Source organism: Carettochelys insculpta, chromosome 2 (genome assembly GCF_033958435.1).
Source record: "Carettochelys insculpta isolate YL-2023 chromosome 2, ASM3395843v1, whole genome shotgun sequence".
NCBI lineage: Eukaryota > Metazoa > Chordata > Testudines > Carettochelyidae > Carettochelys > Carettochelys insculpta.
In genome coordinates, this window is record NC_134138.1 from 199,778,480 (window position 1) to 199,802,533 (window position 24,054).

Below are 24,054 nucleotides of genomic sequence, written 5' to 3' on the forward strand. Positions count from 1 at the left end.
AAGAACAGTCAGGCAATGGAGTTTGGGGAGTTGGTAGCAAAAATTGGCTGCCTGGATCCAGCAGGATTCAGATGCTGGATCCAGGAGGATTTAAATGCTGACTCCAGTTTTGCGGGGTGGGGGAGGTATGTTTTCTTTGTGGCTCGGTTATGCATCTGGCTCTGGTGGAGCTCTTAGGTGGAGTCAGAGCATCGGGTTTCCATCTAGGCAGTGAAATTTGGGAGCCTGGGTCCAAAAACCGGCTGGATCCAGCGGCCAAATAGGATCTTCCGCAGCCAGGCTCTGGACTGTGCCGATGCCCTCGGAGGAACTGCTCTGCTTCGTTCCCTACCCAGGCCGTGGCATTGGGGGGCGCTGGGGTGCAGGCAGCGCCCGGCTGTGGCCCAATCCAGGCGCCGACCACCTCCAGCTTTTAGCCGCACCCGCAAATGACCCGCACACCAGGCCCACCACGCAGCCGCGCTCAGCCAATGTCAGTCGCCGGCTGCACCCGGAGCAGCCGCCAGAGGCGGAGGGCGCCCGGCGTGTAAACAATACCTGCGAGAGCGCGAGGAATGCGGAGCGGCAGCTGCAGCCCGAGGCGCTGAGCTGGGCCGGGCGCCCCTCGTGCGGCGGGCATGGCTTTCCAGCAGCTGGCGGACGCGGCGGAGAAGTGGTGCTCCAACACGCCCTTCGAGCTCATCGCCGCCGAGGAGACGGAGCGGAGGATGGATTTCTACGCCGACCCCGGCGTCTCCTTCTACGTGCTGTGCCCGGATAGCGGCTGCGGGGACAGCTTTGTGAGTAGCCGGGCTGGGGAGCTGCAGGGCGGAGACTCCCTCGGGCCGCCGCCCGGCTGCAGCAGCGGGGAGCGGGCCCGGCGCTGAGCGGCTGGCCCCTAGCAAAAGGCTGCAGGACGGAGCCTGGCGCTGGGCTGGGGTGCGGGGCGGCGGTCGCCCCGGCAGCAGCCCTCGGCGCAGGTCTGCAGAGGAGCGCCTCGCTGCACCTTGGGCTGCCGAGGCTGGGGTTGGGTGGGGATGCAACCCCAGAGGACCGGGGAGGGGGCCGAGGCCCCGCTTCCGTCTGCGCGGGGCTCGTGGCTTGTGTCCCGCGAGGCGCGCTGCCGCTGTGGGCAGGGGCGCGGGGCAGCCGCAGACGAAGAAGCTAGAGCAGTAAAATGGAGTCAAACTGACAGGGCTCCCACCCCGCCCCGTGTCCCAGCCCCCGCTGGCGATGTACGCCCCGTCCCTCCGGCTTCTCCGGGAAGTGGTGACCCAGCGGGGTCACAGTGCCCTGCGGGGAGGTGCTGGCCTCCTCTCACCCCCACTCCCGCAGCACACCCTGCCCTGGTGGGCTTCAGCAGCCAGGGCTTACAATGATGGCAACAAAAATGGCCTCAGGATCAAGAGGGTGTCCTCCCTACCCCCCAACATCTTAGTGTTGAATGGAAAAACCTGACCCCTGCTGCAGGGCTTATAAATTGTAAAGGTCTTGTTCAGTGCACTTCACAGGATGATTTTTAAAATGGCTTCTAGGTTCATGGGAGGAATGACATCACTCTTTAATTCCTAGCACCTTACACCCCTCAATCTGTGAGACCAATGCTAGCAAGTTCCCCCTCATAAAACCTCTAACAGGGAGATGCAGTAAGAACCCATTTTACAGCTGGGTAAAGGGAGACAAAGTGCAGGTATGTGATTTGTCCAAAGGCGACATAAGTCAATCAGAAGGTACTTTTTGATCACATTTTGCAGATGATGATGCATCATCATTACAAATCAGGAGACACGTAGAGTAGAACCGAAGGACTCCATCAGCTACTATATAACAAAAGTCTTGATTCTGCCAGTGTGTGGAGTAGTGTTCTCTCTAAGCTGAGTGCTTGGGCGGCCGCCCAAGAGAGAATCAAGGACTGCCTGGCGGATTAGCAGAGCTCCCATCCTTGGTATCATGTGTTTCTGTTGGTGGAGCACAGCTGCCCAAGTGTGGGTGCACATAACAAAATTTATTTTGCCCATGGATAGTAAAAATTAGATGGAAACACTGGTGTGGCTTCTGTTTGGGCCATTGCAGGAGTTGATCCTGACAGACACCCCAATCTGCAAACACCTATACATGTACACAGCTCCTTGTGGGACCTTGGTTAAAAAGCCATGTCCTTCAGTTGTATCCCTGCAGCTGGGTGTCTGTGGCCATGCCATGCCCCACTGAAGTCAATATCACTTTGGGGGCACTTCATTAGATACAATTGTAGGGCCCTGGCTAAGACTCTAAGCTCACCCAAGGATTCTAATGATCTACATCACAGAGAAAGCTCATGTGTTGAATCATTATATAATCCACATTATTTGATTAGTTGAAATCTAGTCAACTGAAAAAAAAAACAACTGTGCATGTATGAGTCATTTCAGACCGTACTCCTGCCCCTGCACAACTCTGCCAATTTTTGGTGGGTTTTAGTGCCACATTTTTTAATTCCTAGCTGTTATGTTTGAAAGGCTCTCTATCCCCAGCCCAAAGATCCTAGCAGTGAAACCCTGTAAAGGCTTAAAGTACTGTCTGGTGCATAAAGCAAACAGACTAAAAAATGGAGACCTATGTTTCTTCAATCACTTTCAGCCTTAGTCCCTGCTGTTTTCAATATATGTACAACTGTGTACTGAAGTTCTTTTTAAGAAAACAATAAAAACCCAAGGCCTGATTTCTTTGCACTAAGGACTCTTTCCTTGGCTCTCGAAACATGAATGGGTCTGACTTTAATGTACATCAATTTTCAGGCCCATTTTCATTGCCAGAATGGGGTAATTACATATTAAGGCCTCTTTACACTCTCAGAATGTTGCACAATGATCTGCATTTCAAGTGAAGGTGTGACTGTAGCAGAGAGAGGCATACCTGTGCTTTAATTTAGCTGACCTGAGTAACAGATCAGAACTGCACTTGCAGTGTAAACATACTCTTAAGCATAAATGAGAATCGGACACATGAGCTGCGTCTACACTCCAGTGATCTTTTGAAAGAAGTCCTTCCGGAAGATCTCTTCTGAAAAAGCTTCTTTAGAAAGAGTGTGTCCACACCCACACACCAGACGTCCACCCACAAAAAAAACGGATCAAAAGAGTGATCTGCTCTGTCAAAAGACAGTGTCCATGCAGCCCCTACTCTTTCAAAAGAACAGGCCAGGGATCAAAAAATCAGGCCCCATGAGGACTGCTCTTCCAAAAAAAAAAAAAGGGGGGGGGCAGGGGGGGTAGAGCATTTACATGTGTTTTCTTTCAAAAGAAGGCATTCTTCCTGAAACGGGAGTAGAAGAGTGCTTTCGAAAAGGGTGCTGTGTTCTTTCAATTTTATTTTGAAAGAATGCTTTTTGTGTGTAGACACTCTGCTGGATATTTCAAAAGAGCCCCCTTCTTTTGAAAAATATTTCAAAAGAATTTGCTAGTGTAGACACGGCCATGGTGTTTTCATCACCCTTCTTTACATGTTGCTTTCATAATAAGGAAGAGACTTCAATGGAATACATAGGGCAGAGGTCTGCAAACTATAGGGTGCTTCCCCTAGGGAGGTGCAGATGAATATTCTGGGCAGCGCAGTGGGCCCTATGTCAGCCCCTATGAGAGGTAGGAAGGGAGCCTTCCCTGCCCCATCTCTGCTCTGGCCATGGTAGCAGTGCCTGTCCCTGTCCCCAGCCTTGATTGTGGCTCTGCCTCTGGTTGCAGGCCTAGCTGTTGCTCTGCTTCTGAACCCCAGCCTCAGGTCCAGGCTATGCATCTGTTGCTGGCCTTGGGCAAGGCTGGGAGCAGAGCTGTACCCGGCCATAGGCCATGGTGTGGCTATACTCCTGCCTTCAGCCCTGCACCTGGCCCCAAACCCCGCTAAGCCTTGGCCCTCTGACCCAGTCTGCATCTGCCCCCAGGAATCAGAGCCTCACTCACAAGGGGTGTGCATGGATGGGGCAAGGGAGGGCATGACTGAAAGTTTTGGGGACCCCTGAGAGAAGATGCCAAAGGTGTGCGATAAATCATGAACTTTGAAGGGTAAAATGAACAATTTGAGGAGTGTGACAGGAGGAAGAAGATGACCTGTAGGCTACAGTTACACTATAGCGATCTGTCGACAGAGCATGGCCACACACAAAAGCTGATTGGAAGAGCTCTCCACGCCTGTTGACAGAGAAGCCAGATTGCCTGGCTGCTCTCTCAACAAAACAGATACCTGAAAGCACAGCAGACAGGGCTGTCCATTGCCCCGAACACCCTGTTTGTCAAGAGAAGGCCTCCCCAGAGTATCCACGCAGATTTTTTTTGTCTACAACCTGCAGAAGGTTGTCAGGGGAAGAGCTGACTTCTGTCAACATACTGTTGACAAAAGCTCAGTTTTGTCAATAAAACTCTCTAGCCCTAAGGGACAGGAAGGCATTGAGAAAGAGAAAGCAGGGGAGTAATTTTTAACCATGCATTAAATCAGAAATTCCACAAACTGCGGTCCATAAAGCACTTGGTTGCTAGAGGGAACTAGCTAGTCAACAGGTGTAGTTGATTTCTCTTCATTTGCACCTACTGAATTAAATTAGAGAAAAGACTATATTAAATGCTAAATACTTTGTTAATACTATTTTTCTGCATAAGCAACTGCTGTAGTTCCTGTAGGAATGTTGTGATTGTAAATGCAAAGGATGTCGTCCACAAAGCAATCTCTTAAAATGCGGTTCACACTACAGAAATATTTGAGAGCTGCAGTATTGCATAGTTAAAATTATGTGATAAGATCATGTAGAGCTAGATCTGAAGATGTGTTTAGGTGCCTTGCAATGCAGATAGGCATGTAGTGAGGTCCTCAAAAGCATCTGAGGTGCCTAGCTCCATAGGGCACCTATCCATACATTAGATCAGCAGTGGGCAACACAGCCGAATGAGCAGGCTGCATGAGAGGCCCTCTGTCTCAGTGGGTTGCGAGATTGTTGTGAGCAAGGCAGTCTCCTGAAATAGGGTATGTTTGCTAACTGTGATTGCATAGCTAGAATTTGCCTGAGGTGCTGATTGAACCATAGCAATGCTTTCATTGGCTACAGAGGGAGTGCACAGCTCTCGCAGTCAGTATTGTGTGCAGTCAGCACACGCTTCACTTCCTGTGTGCTTACTTTACATATGTGTCACTGTCCATTGCCCTGAACACCCTGTCTGTCAAAAGGAGGCCCCAGTAGCAAAAAAAAAACCTGTGAACACAAACCAGCAAAATCTGGTAACCCTGTGCATGGGCAGCAGTAAACAAAATGTCTCAGGGGCCACACATAGACCACCCCCCAATGAGTATGGGCTGCAGGTTGCCCACCACTGCATCAGATGCCCAAGAAGCTTTAACATCTGGGCTTTAATTTCTTTGATAGTTTATAGTGTCCCCCTAATACAGGTTGAAACTCTCTAATCCAGCACCGTTAGAACCTGAGCATTGCCGGATAAGACAATTTGCCAGACCATGAGAGGTCATGTTGTCTAGCAGCATTACCAACACTTCCCTGCTTACTGGACTGTTAGAAGACATTAATGAGTAAATGACAGCTAAATGTCAGCACAGAACACTGAGAGCCAGGACTAATGGCTGGAAACAAACTTTATCATGGGAAACCTGGCCACACCCATAAGTGGTCATCTAGCTAAAAAAAATCATGCTAGATTATGGAGTTTGCCAGATCAGAGTGTTCTGGATTAGAGAGGTTCAATCTGTACTTCTCTGGATTTGCTATATAACCTTACTCTGTATAGATGAGGTGAAGTAAGTTATTCTTTATATTATGTATTCTCTGCTGTCACTTTATTTCTAGTATTCATACTAAATGGTGAGGTTATGCAAAATCGGCATTTGTATACAAGATTTCCTCTAATATAGCTTAGAACAGAATCAGCTAGTCTGAATATTCCTCATCAACAAAAGACCTCAGAAAAGATAAAATAGTCTACTAGTATGGTCACCAGATAGGTTTTCAGAAAAAGGTAATCTGATGAATGTTGTTTAATATGGCTGAGCCAGCAAAAGACTGAATGGTAAAACCTTCAAACACTCGCCAATGAATTGCTTCAGCCTTGCTTTCTAAAGATTGTGTGTTGTATGTGCAACTGCTGAATTAAGTTTTTCAACCTTGATTCTGGGTCAGATGAGATTCAGATTAGTTAATACAGAGTAAACAAAAGAAACCAGACCTAGCCTGAAAATTTACCTGGAGGATGATGGTTGCTTTTCCTTATTGCTCTGTTTTGGTTAAACTCTCACGCTCCACCTAACCAGTATTGCTGTTTTCCATACTGCAAACAGACTTCACAGATTCAGGGGTTTCCTCATCAGTGTGTGCCGTTTTTAAATCCTGCTGTAACTTCCAAAGCAAGAGCTGAATCTTCAATCTTCCTTTAATTTATTGTGAAAGACAAACAAAATGTTTTATATAGGTTCCTTTGGAAACACGTGAATCTGATCAGTTTCTCAAATCCTTAAGTTGCTGCATGCATTAGTGCTGAGCTTGCAGAAATGACTGTAGGTGCAGCTTTATTGTATATATTATTCTCATACGTTCAGGCTTAGAGGAAACCAAGCCTTTTCCACGTGAGATGCTACCTAATAACACTTAAGACTTTTATATGTTTGTTGTCACAACTAAAACTTTAAATCTTCCACAGATGTTGAAATCGCTGGAAGCCTTAATTACTTATTGCTTTACATGATATTTAAAAAACTCTTTGAAGGCTAAAAGATTTTCTGATGAATAATTTGCTTGAGTTTTGCCTTGTTCATCAGGCCTGCTTATTTTGAGCAAATTTGGATTAGTTCACAGTGAAGTTTAAAAATGTGGAGGACTCTGAAAAGTGACCCAATAAAAACATCATTGTGAGTTTATATGGGATCACATTTTCCTATGAAAACTTATTTTTGTCACTAAAATGAGTATGTGTGGCTCAGGAAAAAAGCAGAAAGAAGCAAGTCTGCTTAATTGAAAGGGGGCCACCCTTAGATAAATTGGCAGAAATTGTACTGCAGAAATGCAGACTACTACTGTAAAGGGCATCAAAGAAAATATAGGTCAAGTGAGGTTATTGCAAAGTAGTTATACTTTTTAAAAAAAAAAAAAAAGAGAGAGGTCTCTTTTAGCTGTTGTTTGGCAATATATTTATGGGAGAAACCCAGTACTTCATTTATGTCAGCTAATTTCTACAAATTTCCTTGGTGTGGGTTGAACCATGTTTTGATTCTTACTCTTTTCTTAATATTGGTTGAATTTCAGAGTTCCTACTGTACCCTTACTAAATGCGACCTACTGTTCATGTACTAACAAATACACTAGCTTCACGGTACTTTGGAAGTAAGTAAGGCAAGTTGTAGAATCTGCCTTTCCATGCAGTGTTATGCTTCTGTCATTAGCAGTCTCAGGGTACATCTACACTATCTGGTAGATGATTCTAGTCAGGGTCAAGCATCTGGGGTTTGATTTCGCATGCCTAGTGAGGGACAGGCAAAGTCGATCTATCAGGGATAGTACCCTTGTACTCCTCAGTCTCTGGAGTAAGGGAGGTTGATGTGAGAGTTTCTCCTATACACTTCCCTCAGTGAAAACAGCCAGATAAGTTGATTGTAGATACACAATTCCAGCTGCAGCAATTGCATACCTGGAATTGATGTATCTACAGTCAACTTTAAGATCTAGTTTAGGACTGGCCTCAGTGAAAAAGGCATTCAGTGTTTGCACTCTGCATGTCCGTGTAACTCATTTCCCTGTTTTAAGGCTTTCATCAGAACTTGCATGCAGTCTTTTTCAACCAACATTGTATTGGCAGAATATGCATGGGTTGCAGGAAAGGTTGAAGGTTTGGGGTTTTGTAGAACCAGGCTGTGGGGCAGGTCAAAGTACTCCATGGACATACTCAGGGTTCTGTTTATTCATGTGCATCATCATCGCAGTTGTTTACCATGTTCCATTTACATGGTTAATGAGATTGCACGTGTGTTGTTGGCAGTATTGTTACTGTGGCTGATGCACAAGTAGAAGAAACCTCAGCTTGATAAGCAGAGTTCGCAGGGCTGATGTTAAATAAAACCACCTTTATTTGTCAAATGTTATACAGAAGGCATTGTGTAGAGGGGGAAATGTGTATTTGGAACAAGTATGATTCCCTGCCCTGGTTCAGTCATGAGCAGTGTATTATTTTGATTTATTTGCAACTCTTCGTTCTTTTCCCTATCCCCTGTATATTGTGCTAGTGCAACCAAATTAGATTTATGAACACTGCTTTAAACAAGTGGGCTTATACCCCATTCCTGAAGAAGTGCAATATCCACATCCCTAGTCAAATTGACACAACTTTAATATTTATTACTTTATAAAATCATATGAAAATGTCCATATGAATTCCTGTTAACACCTGTTCTTTCTTTTGTTTTTGGCTTTTAGCATGTGTGGAGTGAAAGTGAGGACTGCTTACCTTTCCTGCAGTTGGCACAAGACTACATCTCTTCGTGTGGCAAAAAAACACTCCATGAAATACTGGAAAAAGTCTTCAAATCTTTCAGGCCTGTAGGTGCATGTTTTGTTTCTTTATATTTAATGTATTTGGTTTTGTTTTTTAATTAAATGTGCCATTTAGAACAAGACATATTTTTCACAGTGACTTATTTGTCCAGTTAAGTAGCTCGAACAAGCTCACAGTGAATATAGGGAACTGGTTCTTGTAAGTCAGATGTCTTTTTATTTCTAGCTCTTTGTTTGACAAATTGAGATTCCCTGCTGTTTGTGGGAGGCAAAATGATGTCCCAGCCAGCAGAGCTGGCAGCATAACCTGATGATGAATGTGTGTGGTTGATCTAGCTCTGAGTTTGAAGAATGGAATACTGCACTTCTGTGTAGGACTTGGTGGCAGAGTTATTCCTGGCACTAGTGTTTGGGAGTTTTGTCGAGGATCTGTATAAAGCAAATATAGTTTGGGGAGGTTGAAGGAAATAAAATGTCGTTTCAAACTAAGTTTAGTTTTTTGCATTTAGACCACCCGATGTTTGAGCTAGCTCAGGATAGTGTTTCACAAGTGAAAGGAATAGTAATAGTTTGACTTTGTGTTTTGTTGTATTTTGCTCTTAACTTTTTCTATTCATCAGACATTACATAGCATCAACATTTGTGGGACTAAGGTACCTCACGTTACTTTTGTAGTCATCTGCTGCCAGAGATCTTTATTAAAACATGGCTTTGATAAAGCAAAGTCAATTTGGTGGCCCCTTCATAGTCCCAGCCGGACATTTGTCTTGCTAAACCTCCTCATAATACGACGTATTGTTGCTGTCTCCTGTTGAGTGTCCTAGGACCAAAATAACTGGAGTAGCAGAAAGAACAGTAGAGATTAATTGGCAGTCAAATGCTCTCACTCTGTCTGCTTAGATCATGTCAGTAAGTGACGCTCGCTGTCGTGGTTTTGAACTGTTGGTGAAAAATGAAAAATTTTAGATAAATTTTTTGCTAACATTTTTGTATGCTAGTTTTGACCACTTGGCCCCAAGGATTAACCTTCACACCAAGAGCTTAATGAAAAAGGCAAGTGGCTCGGAGTGTGCTCATGGAATACTGGGCCTCCTTCTATTCTGTGTTCACCCTTACGCAACCAACTGCAAAATTCAGTGGCAACTGCGAAAGAACATGGTTTAAAAAAAATCTCCTAGAGAGTGAAGGTGAATAGGGCAGCTGCACACTTTTGTTAGAAGGGACTGGAAATTGGATACGCTTTTGCAACTACTCTTTCATTATGATAAAAATACACTTCCCAAGACAATGACCATGTCTTCAAAGAGATTTTTCTTCCCTCAATGTGGTTTAAAGCCTTGTCTACACAGGAAAGTTCCAGTGGTTTAACTAAAGCAGTGGCTTCAAATGAAGTTAAACTGGTACAGATCCCAATTTGTGCACGCTTGTTTCTGTTTAAACAAGGTTTATTTAAGTTTAACTTAAAGTCTACTAGGAGTTGGAATTGGTTTAAAATAAACCAAATGAAGCCACCCTTAAATTGAAGAAATAAAAGGTAATATATTCTAAGATGGGTCAGCAGGCCTGGTATTGCTACCAAGAGCACGGTACCAGTACTGGCATGCGAGCCAATTTTCATCAGCATGAGAGGCGGGAGCTGTGCCCTGCCCCGCCCCACCCCACCCTTCCCCCTTCTCTCCCATGTAGCCAGGTGCTTAGCCAAAGCTGTTCTGCCTGTAGATTAAGAAAAGGCCAGCTACCAACCACCACCTAAGCAGTAAAGCTCTGCATCTTAATTTATTTCTTAATGAAGCTATTGTAAGTAGGACTATTAGTGACTTTAAGAAGCATCACTAGCACTTGGCATATACATGGAAGTCAGAAGGTAAAATTTCAGCACTTCACCTAAGAAAGGTAGCTGACCCCTGTTGTAAGACATAGATTTTTCTAAGGTCAGAAAAGACCATTGTAATAATCCAGTTTGACCTCCTGCGTAGCACAAGCCATAGGATTTCAGAGTAATTCCTGTATCAAGCTCATAAATTCTAGTTTAGCTAATCTGTGGGTATCTTTCTAAATCTTGATTTAAAGATTTCATGTGACTAAAAGTGCTAGCAAGATAATTAGCCTCTGGAAAAAAGTTCCCCTCACTGTGAAAATCTTGCTCCTTATTTCTAGTCTTAATTAGTCTAGCTTCAGTTACCAACTACTGGACCTTATTATTGCTAGATCAAATAACCAGAAATCTCTTTGAAAGGCACTTATAGACTGGGATTAAGTCACCTGCTATCTCTAGGATAGACTAAATTGAGCTTCTTTAATTTCTTCCTATAAAACAGATTTTCTAGACTGGTGGCGCTCAGGCTTTAGGGGCTCAGAACCCATTTGGTCACCTGGCATGACTCAGAAATAGCTTTAGTACAAAAATCCCTGGCTCCTTCAACATTTCTTACTCACATTACATAATATACACACACATGCAGTAAGTACACTGTGCATTTTAGGGTTGTAAAATCCCATTTAATGAGTTCACCAGTTAAACACTAGGTTTAAATGTTATCCATTAAAAGGGGAATTGGGGAGCTACTCCTATCGGACTGGGCTGACGTGACCCCCCCCTGCTGCAGATGGGCTGCTCTGGCTGGGCTGGAGCATACCCGCCCATGACAAGCCAAGGGCCGGGGCTGACTGCGGCAAGGCTATGTCTACACTAGCCAAAAACTTTGAAATGGCCATGCAAATGGCCATTTCGAAGTTTACTAATGAAGCACTGAAATACATATTCAGCATCTCATTAGCATGCGGGCAGCCGCAGCACTTCGAAATTGACGCGGCTCGCCACTGCGCGGCTCGTCCCGACGGGGCTTCTTTTCGAAAGGACCCCACCTACTTTGAAGTCCCCTTATTCCTATGAGCAGATGGGAATAAGGGGACTTCGAAGTAGCCTGGGACCTTTCAAAAAGGAGCCCCGTCTGGGCGAGCCGCATCAATTTCGAAGTGCCGCGGCTGCCCGCATGCTAATGAGATGCTGAATATGTATTTCAGTGCTTCATTAGTAAACTTCGAAATGGCCGTTTGCATGGCCATTTCGAAGTTTTTGTCTAGTGTAGACACGGCCCAAGAAGGGGAGAAAAGCCTGAGCCCTGCTTCCTCGAGCGCTGAGATGCGGGGCCAGAGTCAAACCCCAAATCTCATGCTCTGGACAAGGATGAAGGACCAAAGTCCAATGGTTTCAGTAATCTAAGCCTTGCTGCCCAGGTCTAAAGTTTTTGGGGCCTCAGCCCACAATTTGAGAACCACTGTTGCAGTGCTACTGTGTATCGCTCCTAAATCTGAGGATCTCAGAGTGCTTTGCAAACATTCATTCAGACTCATTCTCACTCTGTGCCATTCACAGATAATAAATAGGAATAGGAGCATTTCCTGCAGAGGCATTGTGGGGTTTAATTAGTTAGGCCCCAGCTGGCGCTCTGCTTGCCTGTGCAGAGATCTCTGTCCAGCATATCTGGGAGGTGATGCAGCTAAGGAGGGTTTGTAGCCTCCCTGGCAATGTTCCTTTCCTCACATTCCTCTTTTGCACTCTCTGTGGAGACCCCAGTGCTAGTTCTCCAGAGTGGATTTTTCACTGAGTTTTAGCGGGAGATGGGATGAGGAAAAGCTCTGTCGAATGCGCTCACACTGCTTTTAACTCATGCTAGCTGGCCAAGTTTCAGCCTAGACTCCCTAGTGGGTTTTAATTCAAGTAATTTGGTTTGTAGTAAAGGCAGTACAACCACACTAAATGTGTAGACCAGGAGTGTGCAAAGTGTGGGGTATGAAATTTGATAAGGGGGGTGCAGTGTAATCCACTCCTCAGTGTCAGCCTCATCCATCTCATTAAAAATTTTGCAATATGTTACTGTTTCTATGTATGTGTATGCACAATTATATATCAATTAGTAAAGTTTTTTACATTCTGCAGACTTATTTTCTCACATGTGCTGAAAGGGTTTTCTTTTCGTATGAACATAACCAAAACCCAACATTGGACAGGTTGGGGGGACCTTGCTGATTTCAGGGATGAAAAGTGGGGCTCAACGTAAAATTTGCTCACTCCCGGTCTAGACTAGATTTTTAAAATGTTAGGTGCCACATGTTAACTAACATCACATCTTTTAAATCCTAGTTAAGATGGAGTCAGTGTCCCTAATGGCTCTTGTTTGATGGGAATGATTTGAGAGAGAAGCCACGAATTTCCTGGGCTGTTTATCTGCTCTGAGGGCTTTCTCTACCGGAGCTTATAGTTTAGCTCTAACTTATTTAAAAAGATTTTTATTTATTCACTGAGCAGCCAAAAGTATCATAGGCCCCCTATAAACAAATACGACCAGACATTGTCCCTGCCCTACAGTTCTGACTCCGTAAGGTCTAGTATAGAGTTTGTGGTCTGGTTATATCCATAGTTCCTTCTGCCATGACTTCAATGTATCTCCCATAGAACGCTGATGGAGAGTAAATGTCCAGGTTGAACCTCTGTAACCCAAGACCCCCGGGACCTGAGCGGTGCCGGACGAGAGAATTTGCAAGACCACAGGAAGTCAGTGTTGTGTAGCAGCATTACCAACACGTCCTCTGCTAACTGGGCTCTTAGAAGTCATTTAGTGGTAAATTACAGTGAAATAACAGCACAGAATGCTGAGAAGACTGGTGGCTGTGTTTAAAAAAAAAAAAAAAAAAAAAAAAAAAAAAAAAAACACCTTTATGGGATCTTGGGAAACATGGCTATGCCCATGATAACTAACTAAAATGCTAGACTAGAGTTTCAACCTGTAGATTGTTTTCTAACTTATTTTAGAATAGTCAAATAAATAATAAAATCCCCACAAAACTCATTGCCTTTCTCATATCCTGCATCTGTGTCTCATTTCCTCAAACACTCCGGTAAGCAGAAATACTTTGTATTAAGCGAAAAGTGGACATATTTTAATGTTTGTTTTGTTAGATTTGGTAAAATACATTATCACCATCTCCCAGGTCTGCTGTTTACAATCTATTGGATTATTTGGAAACTATTGTGAGTGTACAAGACACTTTGCACTATTTAAAATGTACAAAATAAAAAAAAATCCATGAACATAGTCTTTACTCAAAGCATTTATTTACAACTCAGTCATATACCCTAAGTACAAATGACCAGTGCTTTTTTTTTGTGCTGGTACTTTCCACTACTGAGTACCAGCACCTTGGCAGCCCTAGCCTTGGGATTGGCTGGGGAAGAGGGCAGGGAGCTGGCTGAGTACCAGCTCCTCATTTTTATTTTTATATATATATATATATATATATATATATATATAAAATATAATTTTAACAAGAAAGCACTGAAAATCACTGTTACTGTTCTCTGATTAAACGTACTGGCAATATCTTTCTGAAAATTCTCATAGTCCAACACTGTGTGGTACCTTCAGCATGAAAGAGGATGTATGATTCAAGAGATCCACCTACTGCAACCCAAAATACCTGATTGATTAATAGTAGACTGAATGTACAATAAACTTTGGACTCTGGATTGTCGTCTTGTCATTTGCTGCATTGTTGTTGCTTGTTGGTCCTCCTTCATCCAGCTATGTTTTCCTGGTGTACTCCTTCATCTCTCCTGGCCCATTAATCTTCCATCTCTCCTCCATTTTGCCTCGTCTCTCCCATTTGCCTCATTTTCTCTCTCCTTCTGTCCGTTCCTTTCTCTTATTCCCTTCTCCCCATCTTGACCCAGAATGCCCCCCAAAGACACTAGAACCAAAATTTTGTAATGTAAACAGAACAAATATATAAACTGATGTGTTTAAAAGAAAAAAAAATGTGGCGCTGATGTGGCGTAGCGGCCGTCACCCTGATCGCTTTAGTGCAAGTTTTGTCCCTTTGCCCTACTCTTCTTCTGGCCATGCACGTGTTAGGTGGATAGAATGGTTTCCTTTTTGATGCAAAAGGAATACATGTCCCCTCCCATGGTTACTGAATGCAATGCAAATAGAGAATTTTAGACTGAGTTAATGAGAACTGAAGTTTACTACACAGGGTTGTTTTGAATTTACATCATCAGTTGTGTTGTCAACCCTAAGTATTCAAAAGTCATTCATCTCAGGCCTCAAAAATCATGGCTAAAAATCATAAGGTATCTCTCCATTCCCCACATGCATTCTGGTTTCTGAGTGTACAGGGTGCACTTGGTTCACATTTTGAAGCTTTTCTATGCAACCATGAAGGCTAGGAATTTACTTAAAGAAAGCTGAGATTCACACACAGCCTTGTGATTCTGGGGCTTTCAGAAGAAAGCCAAATATTGAGATGAGATTCATGGTAGAATTGCAAGAGTTGTCAGCATGGCATCAGATTGATCTTTGCCATTAATCATTATATTATTTCCCATTTTCTCTTCTTTAAAAATAGTTACTGGGGCTCCCAGACGTCGATGATGATACATTTGAAGAATATAATGCAGATGTGGAAGAGGAGGAACCAGAAGCCGATCACCAGCAAATGGGTGTCAGCCAGCAGTAATTATCTGAGGAATTAAAAGATCTTAATCCCTTGATACCAGATGGGGTCTTGTGCGCCTGCATTAGCATTTTTGAATTAGCACATCACATGGGAAATTTGGCTCCCAGACTCAAAGGGTTAAAAAAAATAATAAAAACATAAATATCTTTGTGATGAGCTTTGCTAAGAAGTGACCTGGATGTCACTCCTGTTTCAGTGGGGTTTCTAAGGAGTTTCTTGGTAGCGTTCTGCCATCATGAGTTTAGAACTAGTTTTGTTGCTGACTGTCTCTTTGAGTTGTGTTGGAGAAAAACATTCACTGACAAGAACATAGAGTACTTTGAATGTAGGAACTGTTGGACTGAGTGTAAAGTACTCACATAAGACATAAAAAAGGAAAATGAATGCAGAAAATAAATGTGATCTGCATGGTTAGTTCAACTTTTTTTTTTGTGCTATGCTATCAGTGAGAGTAGCAAACTGTGAGAGGTTTTGCCTGTGAAGCACTAGTTTCCTCGTGGTTAATATTGCAGAAGTGCACATAAAGATGGAACAAAAATACTTACTTGGGAGAGACAACATTCAGGCAAATGCTTGTGTGGCACATGTTAATTTTTCTTGCTACCACCTGAATGTTCAGGTGCTGGGTTAATTACTGGGCACAGTTAGGACATTTGTGCGATCAGTACACCTGATGGTACACATTGTACTTCGATGCCATCTGTTCCAAAGCCAAATACAGTTTTAATAGAAATTGAAGGAATTAAAAAAATTGCATTGCATAGTCTGTTCCTGTGCAAAAATCAGGCTTTAGCTTTGCTGGCTTTTAATAAAACAACATCTTTTTCAAATCTTGCAGCATCCTGAATTAAAGTGCAACTTAATTTTGAAGCCCCAAGGGTATAAATGCGCCCCTGGCTCTTTAAATTATAATGGAATCTTTCTTCACACTGGGCTTTGTTCTTCAGTGTCTTGTACCTTGTGTCGCTATTCACAGTTGTCAAGTAGGTGTAAAATGCTACCAAACCAGAATGGTAGGGCCTGATTCTCATTCTCACTAAGGGTACATTTACACTAGAATAGAAAGTCAATCCCAGATATGCCTTTCTAGTCATGCCATTAGTGTAGCTAGAATCAATGTATCAGAATCTATTTTCTTACCCTGTGTAGATCAGGGCTTTTGAGGTTCATGCTGATGTCTCTTACTCCATGCAGAAGTGTGGAGTACCAAGGTTGATGGCCAAGCCCAGGGAGATCAACTTTGCTGTGTCTTAATTCGTGTGGCAAAATTGAACTCTGGAAGGTGTACATAGTCAATTGGCTGGTAAGTATAGATTGTCCCTCAGGCCTTCTTGATATACGTCTCACTGTGTAAAAAAGCCATGAAGGAAGCATAGGTGTAATTTATACACACTTTACATTGCTTAGGATGAGTCCTTGGCTGATGTAAATTGTCAAAGGGATGATGACAGTGTCCATCAGCTCAAGATCTGCCCCTCCCCCCAGAGTGGTGGAAAGAAGTTGTAGTGTAAATTAAAATAAGACCCTTAGTATTTTATACTTCATTTGCCCAACTGGAAGTGACTCCCAGGTGGGTGTCAGATGGTGAAGACACACCACCTCTGTACTTACTCTCATTTAATTCTGAAAATTTAAGGGGAAAAAAAGGGATTCCATTCTCTAACAGCATTTTTCCACTATCTAGGAAAGTATTTCTAAATGTTTTTAGACAACTTTTTTTAAAAACACAAATTGTACGTGGCAGCTGTTAAAGCTGTAATGCAGCATTAGCTTTATGAAAATTAATGCTTACTGAAAAGAAAAAGCTTAGACAACTCTCAGCAACAATAGACACCGTTTTAGACCCCCTATTATTAGCAGTATCTCCTTACAGGATATGTTTATAAAGGAAATTGTTTTAAAGGTTAGTTAAAGAGTTACTTGGTGATTTACATATCTGATGAAAGCTTAGGGAAGCATAACACGTAATATTCTAATAGAAGCAAAACTTTCTGTAACCAGGATGGAAAACAGTATTTTGAATATGCACAGAAGCATTGCAACACTGTAAAAGTCTGAGTTTAAGAATATCACAAAAGAGACAAGAAACCAAGCTTAATGAAACTTTGTACATTCTCTTGGCATGCAGGCATAAATATGACAGTTGCACCACATTTTCTATGGACTAGTGATGTGAGAACTGTGGCAGTTCATTGTATAACACTGTACAGCAGTAATAGGCTTTTTGCTTACCAAAATAAAGTGTAATACCAGTGGTTTCCATCCCTGTTTAAGTACCCAAGTTTGTCTGTCTTTTTCCATTGAAAAGAGACTTGTCATAACTTTGCAGAGGCATCCTTCAGAAGAGTCTTTTGGGGGTTACTTTCTTAGGGCCTGAGCCTTTCATTCCAGCTCTCACAAAAGACCTTTGGGGGCTGATTTTCCTCTGCTTTGAACATAGAGCAATCCGTTGTTTGCACCTATGCAAGGTGGATATAAAATACTACAATCTGTTTTGCTAGACATATAAACTGATTTTGCACAGGTGCAAATGATTATGCACACAGCTTCTGATTCTCCCTCAATCTAAGACACGGCTCTAATGTGGGTGTAGATGTAATTTGCAGGAGCCTTAATTTAATGAGAATCCAGCCATTTGCCTGCAATGGAACTATTTTGTGAAAAAACTACATGAGTGAGTGATAGCTGGAGGGTCCAGCCCTCTCGAACTACATGCAGAGAACTTGTGATGTATTCTGCGCTTTGCTACCTTTGCTTGCATTTTGATTGACTCTGATCTGCAAATGAAGAATTGAGCATTAATACGGTTCTAAGCATATATGATGCTGTAAATTATGAAGATATATTATTTCCTGTATTCATTAATATATTTTATTTTGAACATATGCCACATGAATGACTTCTGTAACTTGCCTAGGGTCCTGTCCTGCAGCTTTTTCTCCCATTGAAGCCCACAAGAGTTTTGCCTGAATAAGCACTGCAGTTCAGGCTTCTTAAAGGGCCCAGTCCTGCCAGCTGCTGAACCTCTTTGTCACCCATGGATTTTGCTGAAAGCTGAACTTGTTGAACCACTGCTAGGTCAGGCTATTACCATGTACCATCTAAAATAAAGTGGAAATTGATAAAGAGAATAGAATCTAAATTACCGTATATTAAATGGGAAAGAGCATTAATATGGAATGTATCAAAAATACTGGTTTCTTAGCCTTTGACCATATCTGTTTCTGTGTTTGTTATGGTATTGTTTCTTATTTATCAAACAGCCCAAGAAATGCTGACGTATCTAGTGGAACCACAAAATTCTGTGCTTTTTATTATTATACTTTCCTTCTCACGTCTCTTGTCTGAGTTGCAATTATTGGCTACTTTATGCAGTAAGTGAAAGGAGGAGACAGGGCCCAGTGGATAGAACACCACCTGAGATCCTGGTCCTGCAAACGCATGTGGGTAGGCGCAAGCAGGATGAGAGACTGAGTCAGGGACTCTGAAATTTCTTATCAGCTCTGCCACTGACTCTCTCCTACCTTTAAAGGAGCCACTGGGATTTGGGGGGAAGCCTGTGAGAGTTACACATCCAGCTCCCAATGAAGTTCAGTGGGAAATGGGTGCCTAAGGCCTATATTTTCCTTTGAAAAATCTCTTCTGCTTCAGTTTCCCAGTCTGTAAAATGAGGCTGATAGGAATGTCTTCTTGCCCACATAAAGTGCTTTGTGATCTAGGGGTGAACACTGGTAAGTATATTTTACTGTTGCCTGTCTCAAAGCTGAATGTTGGTGAAAAGAAAGTAAAAAAGAATTGGCCGAATGTGTCTTCCCCCCGCCATCCCCTGGGTAGACATTTCATTTGCTAATTCAATATAAATGTACAAGAGCAGAGACTCTCAGGCCTGGCTCTTTTGAATCCAACTGGCACTTTCGCAATGAGCAAAGACCTGCCTGGGGAAATTCAGAAATAGGTGGAATGTCAGGACAAAAAATAAATAAACTTTATAAACATTACAGCTACATTGTGATGGGGTGAGAAGAGCACAGGGCAAGAGACAAGAATGATGTCTTGCAGAAAGATACCAGGGTTTCTGAGAAATCACAGACCTGGCTCCAAGCAGACTGCTTCTGGATCCCATGCAGTCCTTAAAGAAACAGCTACCTGCTCCCTCAAAGTCAGGGGTGTATTTTTGTATAGATTTAAATTAGCATAATGGTTGATAAACATGTAGGAGTTACAGCAGGGAAGGGTGGAGGAAGGGTTAGCTCGGGTCTCATCAACATTACAGACACTGCAGTGATACAGCTGTGCTGCCGTAGCGATGCCAACGTAGCACCCGATGGTAGACACTGCCTGCATTGATGGAAAGGTGTTATCCATCGCTGCAGGAACTCCCCCTCCCTGAGCAGCAGTAGGTAGGTGGACAGAAGCACCCTAACTGGGGATTGACAGCTGTACTGACCTGGGCTCAGAGCTGTGTTGACTGAAGTGTAGGCCAGGCCTAAGAGATCTTTTATTTCCCTGTTATTGTGACAGCATCTTGGAGCTCCAGCCGTGGACCAGGACCCCATTGTTCTAGGAGCTGTTGAAACAGAACAAGAAGACCCTCAAAAGCTTGCTCTGGGTGCAGGCAGCTACTCTTAGACAAACTAAATTCTGCAATGCTTCGTTCACAAACACAGATGGGCGGACTAATGACCCTGACGCTCACGGTCATGGTCAGTAACTTGAACCTCTCGACTGCCAGGTCCAAACTGAGCCCTATCCCGTAGTATTTCTCAGCAAGTCTCTTTCATCCCTTTTGGGTAGCTCTGTGCCTTTCAAACTTGCAAACTCATAAAACATAGCTTTTGCTGCAAATAATTGTAGCTAGTTTTCCTTTCTCTGTGGCCTGCGTACATGGTATTGTGATTTCACCTTGTGTTGCAGGACGTGCTGTTTGAATCCGGGGAACAGTAGTGGGGGAGGGTTCTGTAGAGAAGCAGCTTGTGGCATATCTGTTCCCAGCTGTAGTTCCTTCTTAGTAAGCTGTGAAAAGCTTTTTCCAGGGTCCATTATAATCAAAGTAGTTTGCAGGTGGCTGTTATTTCACAGAAGAGTTGAATAGTTCTCCAGCCATTCTCAGTAAAGAGTCCTTTTAGTCATGTTTCACTAGGACCCAAGATTGAAGCACACTGGTCAAGGTTTGATCGTAAGTGACTAGTGATTTTGGGTGTCCAGACTGAGATGTTCATAATGAGGCTTGATTTTCAGGAATTGCTGGAGATCAAGTCCCTTCAAAGTGTCCTGTGTTAGGCAGCAAGCAAGGAAGGCATCCGAAATCACGAGTCAGTTGAAAGTCTTGCTCCCTCTGGGGTGCCAGCTCTGAAGATGAAGTAGCTCTGGAAGAAGCAGGCACTGTGTATCCAGCATCCGTGTACTCTGTTCTGAACTGTGCTGAACAAAGGGGGACATTTTATTTTCTTCCAACCCACTTCTCCAGTATGAGTTACCAGCTGGAAAACCTGGCTTCCTGATTACTAAGTAGGAGAGATTGAAGGAAGTGAAGTCTGCCCTAAAAGGCTCTGTGTGGGTGAATCCCCCTAGAATCAGTGGGGCTCTCTGGGAGTGGATTGGGCCCTGAATTTCCAAAGGGGGCTATTACAATAAAAACACACAATAGAACATACCACTCATTTTCTCTGTTATTTCTTCGGTACATAAACCTTTGGTATCAAGTCCTCTCTGAAACCAGAAACTGCCCTTGTGGGATTTTAATCAGACTTCACCTGAAATTTCCCAGATTGTGGTGTTGGTTTCTGATGTCCATGGCAGATGCACATTGCACCCTGTAGGAAGAGATTTCTTCCAGAACTGCCTGCAATGACCAATTCAGTGTGCTAATTTGTCAGTTGACTGCATTAAGTGAGTTTTTTTAACATCTGTTTTGTTATTTCTGAAGGGGGTTAGGCATAAAGTTATACCTACCTTATGACAAGCTCTAGTTTTAATAAAGCCATGTAACATTGTTCCATCCATGAGAGCTCAGTTGTAAGAAGGAACATACAGAATATCACAAGTGGTGTTAATTTGTGTGTAGGAAAAATCCTTTGAGCTAGCCCATGCTGACCACTGAAAGCTACTCCGGTTTCATGTAAAATACTTTGAGCTTTTGAAATTCATTCTCTGTACTGACACAGTGCTGTTTATGTAGGCTGGGGTCTACACTTGCCCCCAACTTTGAAGGGGACATGGTAATCAGGGCAATAAGAGATTACTAATGAAGTGCTGTAGTGAATAGCACTTCCTTAGGATAATTCTCCCCCCACAGCAACTTCTAAGGGTCAAACTTCAGAGTGCCAGCATGAGTGTAGCGACCAGCACTTCAAAGTTTGAAGTTGCTGCAGGGGAGAATTAGCCTAATAAAGCGCTGCATATTCATTGCAGCAGTTCATTAGTAAACTCCCATCACCCTGATTACCATGCCCCCGTCGAAGCTGGGGGCAAGTGTAGACAAGCCTGTACTCAAAGACGTGGTGACATCTTTAGGGAGTAGGGGAAAAATATATATCAAGGCTGGAATTCAGTCTAATCAAATTTTGTTGTCGCGTTTTACTCCACTAATGTTGAGCCCCAGCCAGTCAGCAACATGTGACAACCAGAAATAGCTTTGAGCCATTTGCCGTGCAAATCTGTGTTTAGGGTGGTGTTTGTCATTTTCTCACTGGAAGATTTGTCTCTCTTTGTGACTACGAAGCTGTGAAATAGGTTGCCAAAAGAGGTTTCCTTTTTATTAAATGCTTTAAAAAGTGTGAACTTCCAATGGAATACTGTCTATTCTTCCATGTCTCCTTTTTTTCCCTGAATACCCTAGCATCAAATCCAACAATATTGTTACACCATAAGCTTGCCATTAAAGAGCTTTCAAAACTTGGATGACTTCTGGATTCTTTTCTCTGTGAATGAAATAATGCAAAACAGTGGTTCCAGCACAGAGCACACAACTTAAAGAACATGCTGTGAGTGGGGAAGAATTACTACAATCATCATATTTTCTGTGCAGCATCAGTATGTGGGAGGGGGGGAACAAATACAATGTTTGCAGATGCAAGGCACTGAAAGATTTAGTTTTAAACCTTACAGATCAAGTGGTGTCTTGGGAGGGCAGAATTCAGGACTGCCAGCGGTTCTCAGATAAATGGACCAACAGTGAATCTCAGCATTGACAACATGAGGCACCTAATAAGACCAGTGTCTCGTGGAAATTAGGGAGTTCATGGTTTTATCTATAAATAAAAATGCCAATATGCTTCCAGTGATGAGTCTGTTTAAACACTGCCCTTTTAAATGTGACTTTGAAATCTGCTTACCCAGATTTGTTTGAAAGACTACTGGGCCAGCCTAGTTTTCTGCAGTGAATCCACCATCATTGGCTCTATTGAAATAACTTTGCATCTGTGGAAGAACAGGTATTTAAGAGAGGGAATACCATTAAGGGAAAAATGTCATGGGTTGCTCAGTGGAGTATCTAGAATGCCAGGTGTCAGGGCAGCAAGGTGTTCACTGTTTAAAGATCAGGCAGGAAATTGGAGCCTGGACCTGAAGAAGAACTCCATGTAAGCTCCAGACTCATCTAACTCACCAACAGAAGTTGGGCCAATAAAAGAGAATAACTGGTTCCTCTTGTTGCTGTGAGCTTCATGCAGCTCTTCTGGAGGCATTGTCTCAGGTTCTTCCTCTTCCATGCCAGAAAAAGAGATTGAGTCTGTTCCAATGATGTGATAAATTTGATGTTCTGATGAGGAAAATTGCATTAGAGATTTATAGTTTGCTCTGTCGGTAGCCTACATATTACAAATCTTACCCTGACCTACTCTACCTCCATCATCATCCACAATTGTAGCAAAAGAAAATATAAGAAATCCACGCCACCTAAGCAAATCCATACACTACAGGTTGAAACTCTCTCCAGCACCATTGCTTGTCTTGCAGCACGACGGATGTTTCTGGACCAGAAAGCACATGGACAAGAGAATTCTGGCTGTGTGGGGCCAAAGTGAATCCTTGCTGGTGGCAGGGAGCCCCACTGGTACTCTGTTCTGGGGAGCACATGGGGCAGCCCCTAGGCAGGGAGCCATGTTGGAGAGCCCACTGTAGGGAACTCAGCCGCAGCTGGGATCCAGGCCAGGAGCCCTGCGGTGGAGAGCCAGATCTGCCAGCAGCCCCACAGCTACAGGGACCCTGGCCAGGCTGGGGGAGACCTGCAAGCAGCCCCACAGTGGGAAGCCAGCTGGGGCAGGAAGCCCTGGCAGCCCCTTAGCAGCAGGGAACCTGGCCAAAGTGAGGGAACTGGCAGCCTGGGAGGGAAGCCCTCATAAGTGGGGGCCCTGCTCCAGGCAGCCTGGGGACCTGACCTCCCACTTTTGGGACCGCTCAGGTCTGAATGGTGCCCGACGAAGAAGGTACTACCTGTATTTTAAAAAGCCCACAACAACAAACCATCTTGTCGAAGAAGTCTTCATTTTTCAGCTTCCACATCGCAGAAAGATTTGTTCCTACTTTTGTCCCCTGGCTCCACCAATTGGCAAAATACTGTAGAGCGGACAAATACCTTACATCTTTTAAACACACAGGTTCATGGTTGTGTGCGCTTTTCTTAAGGTATCACAATTATAATGAAACAAGGGAATGGGAACAGTTTGGACCTAGGTCCCTTTACAGACCTGTGGCAGTGTAGGGTCTTGAAGGTAAATGTAGCATAATTATATCTGTCTGCAAACTGCTTTGCGCTGCCAGAGGGATGTGAAGAAGCCAAACAGAAATTCAGACTTCCATGTTTTTTGTTTTTAATGGTTATCCCCTAGAGGTCAGTATAACCTACATTTTGTGAGACTCGCTCCCAGGAATAAATTCCTTCATTTGCATTCAGTACTGGCTTGTGAGATTTCTTTGCAGTGGTATCTGTCTGGCTCATGGCCAGGGAAGCGGATCAGATTAGACTAAAAAAGAAAAACAGATAAGGGGCAGGAAAACTGAATTACAGCATTGGTTGTGGGACAAGGAAGTCCTACTTACGAGGCGGA

General features: G+C 43.4%; 1 protein-coding gene across 1 annotated transcript; it reads left to right on the forward strand.

Moving 5' to 3' along the window:
* The first annotated feature begins 396 nt into the window (after positions 1-396).
* On the forward strand, positions 397-20,758 carry MTURN (maturin, neural progenitor differentiation regulator homolog). The gene is made up of 3 exons (XM_074988313.1): positions 397-779; positions 8,414-8,536; positions 14,897-20,758. Exons 1-3 carry the CDS (start codon positions 618-620, stop codon positions 15,005-15,007), a joined length of 396 nt encoding a protein of 131 aa, XP_074844414.1. The 5' UTR covers positions 397-617; the 3' UTR covers positions 15,008-20,758.
* The last annotated feature ends 3,296 nt before the right edge of the window (positions 20,759-24,054 follow it).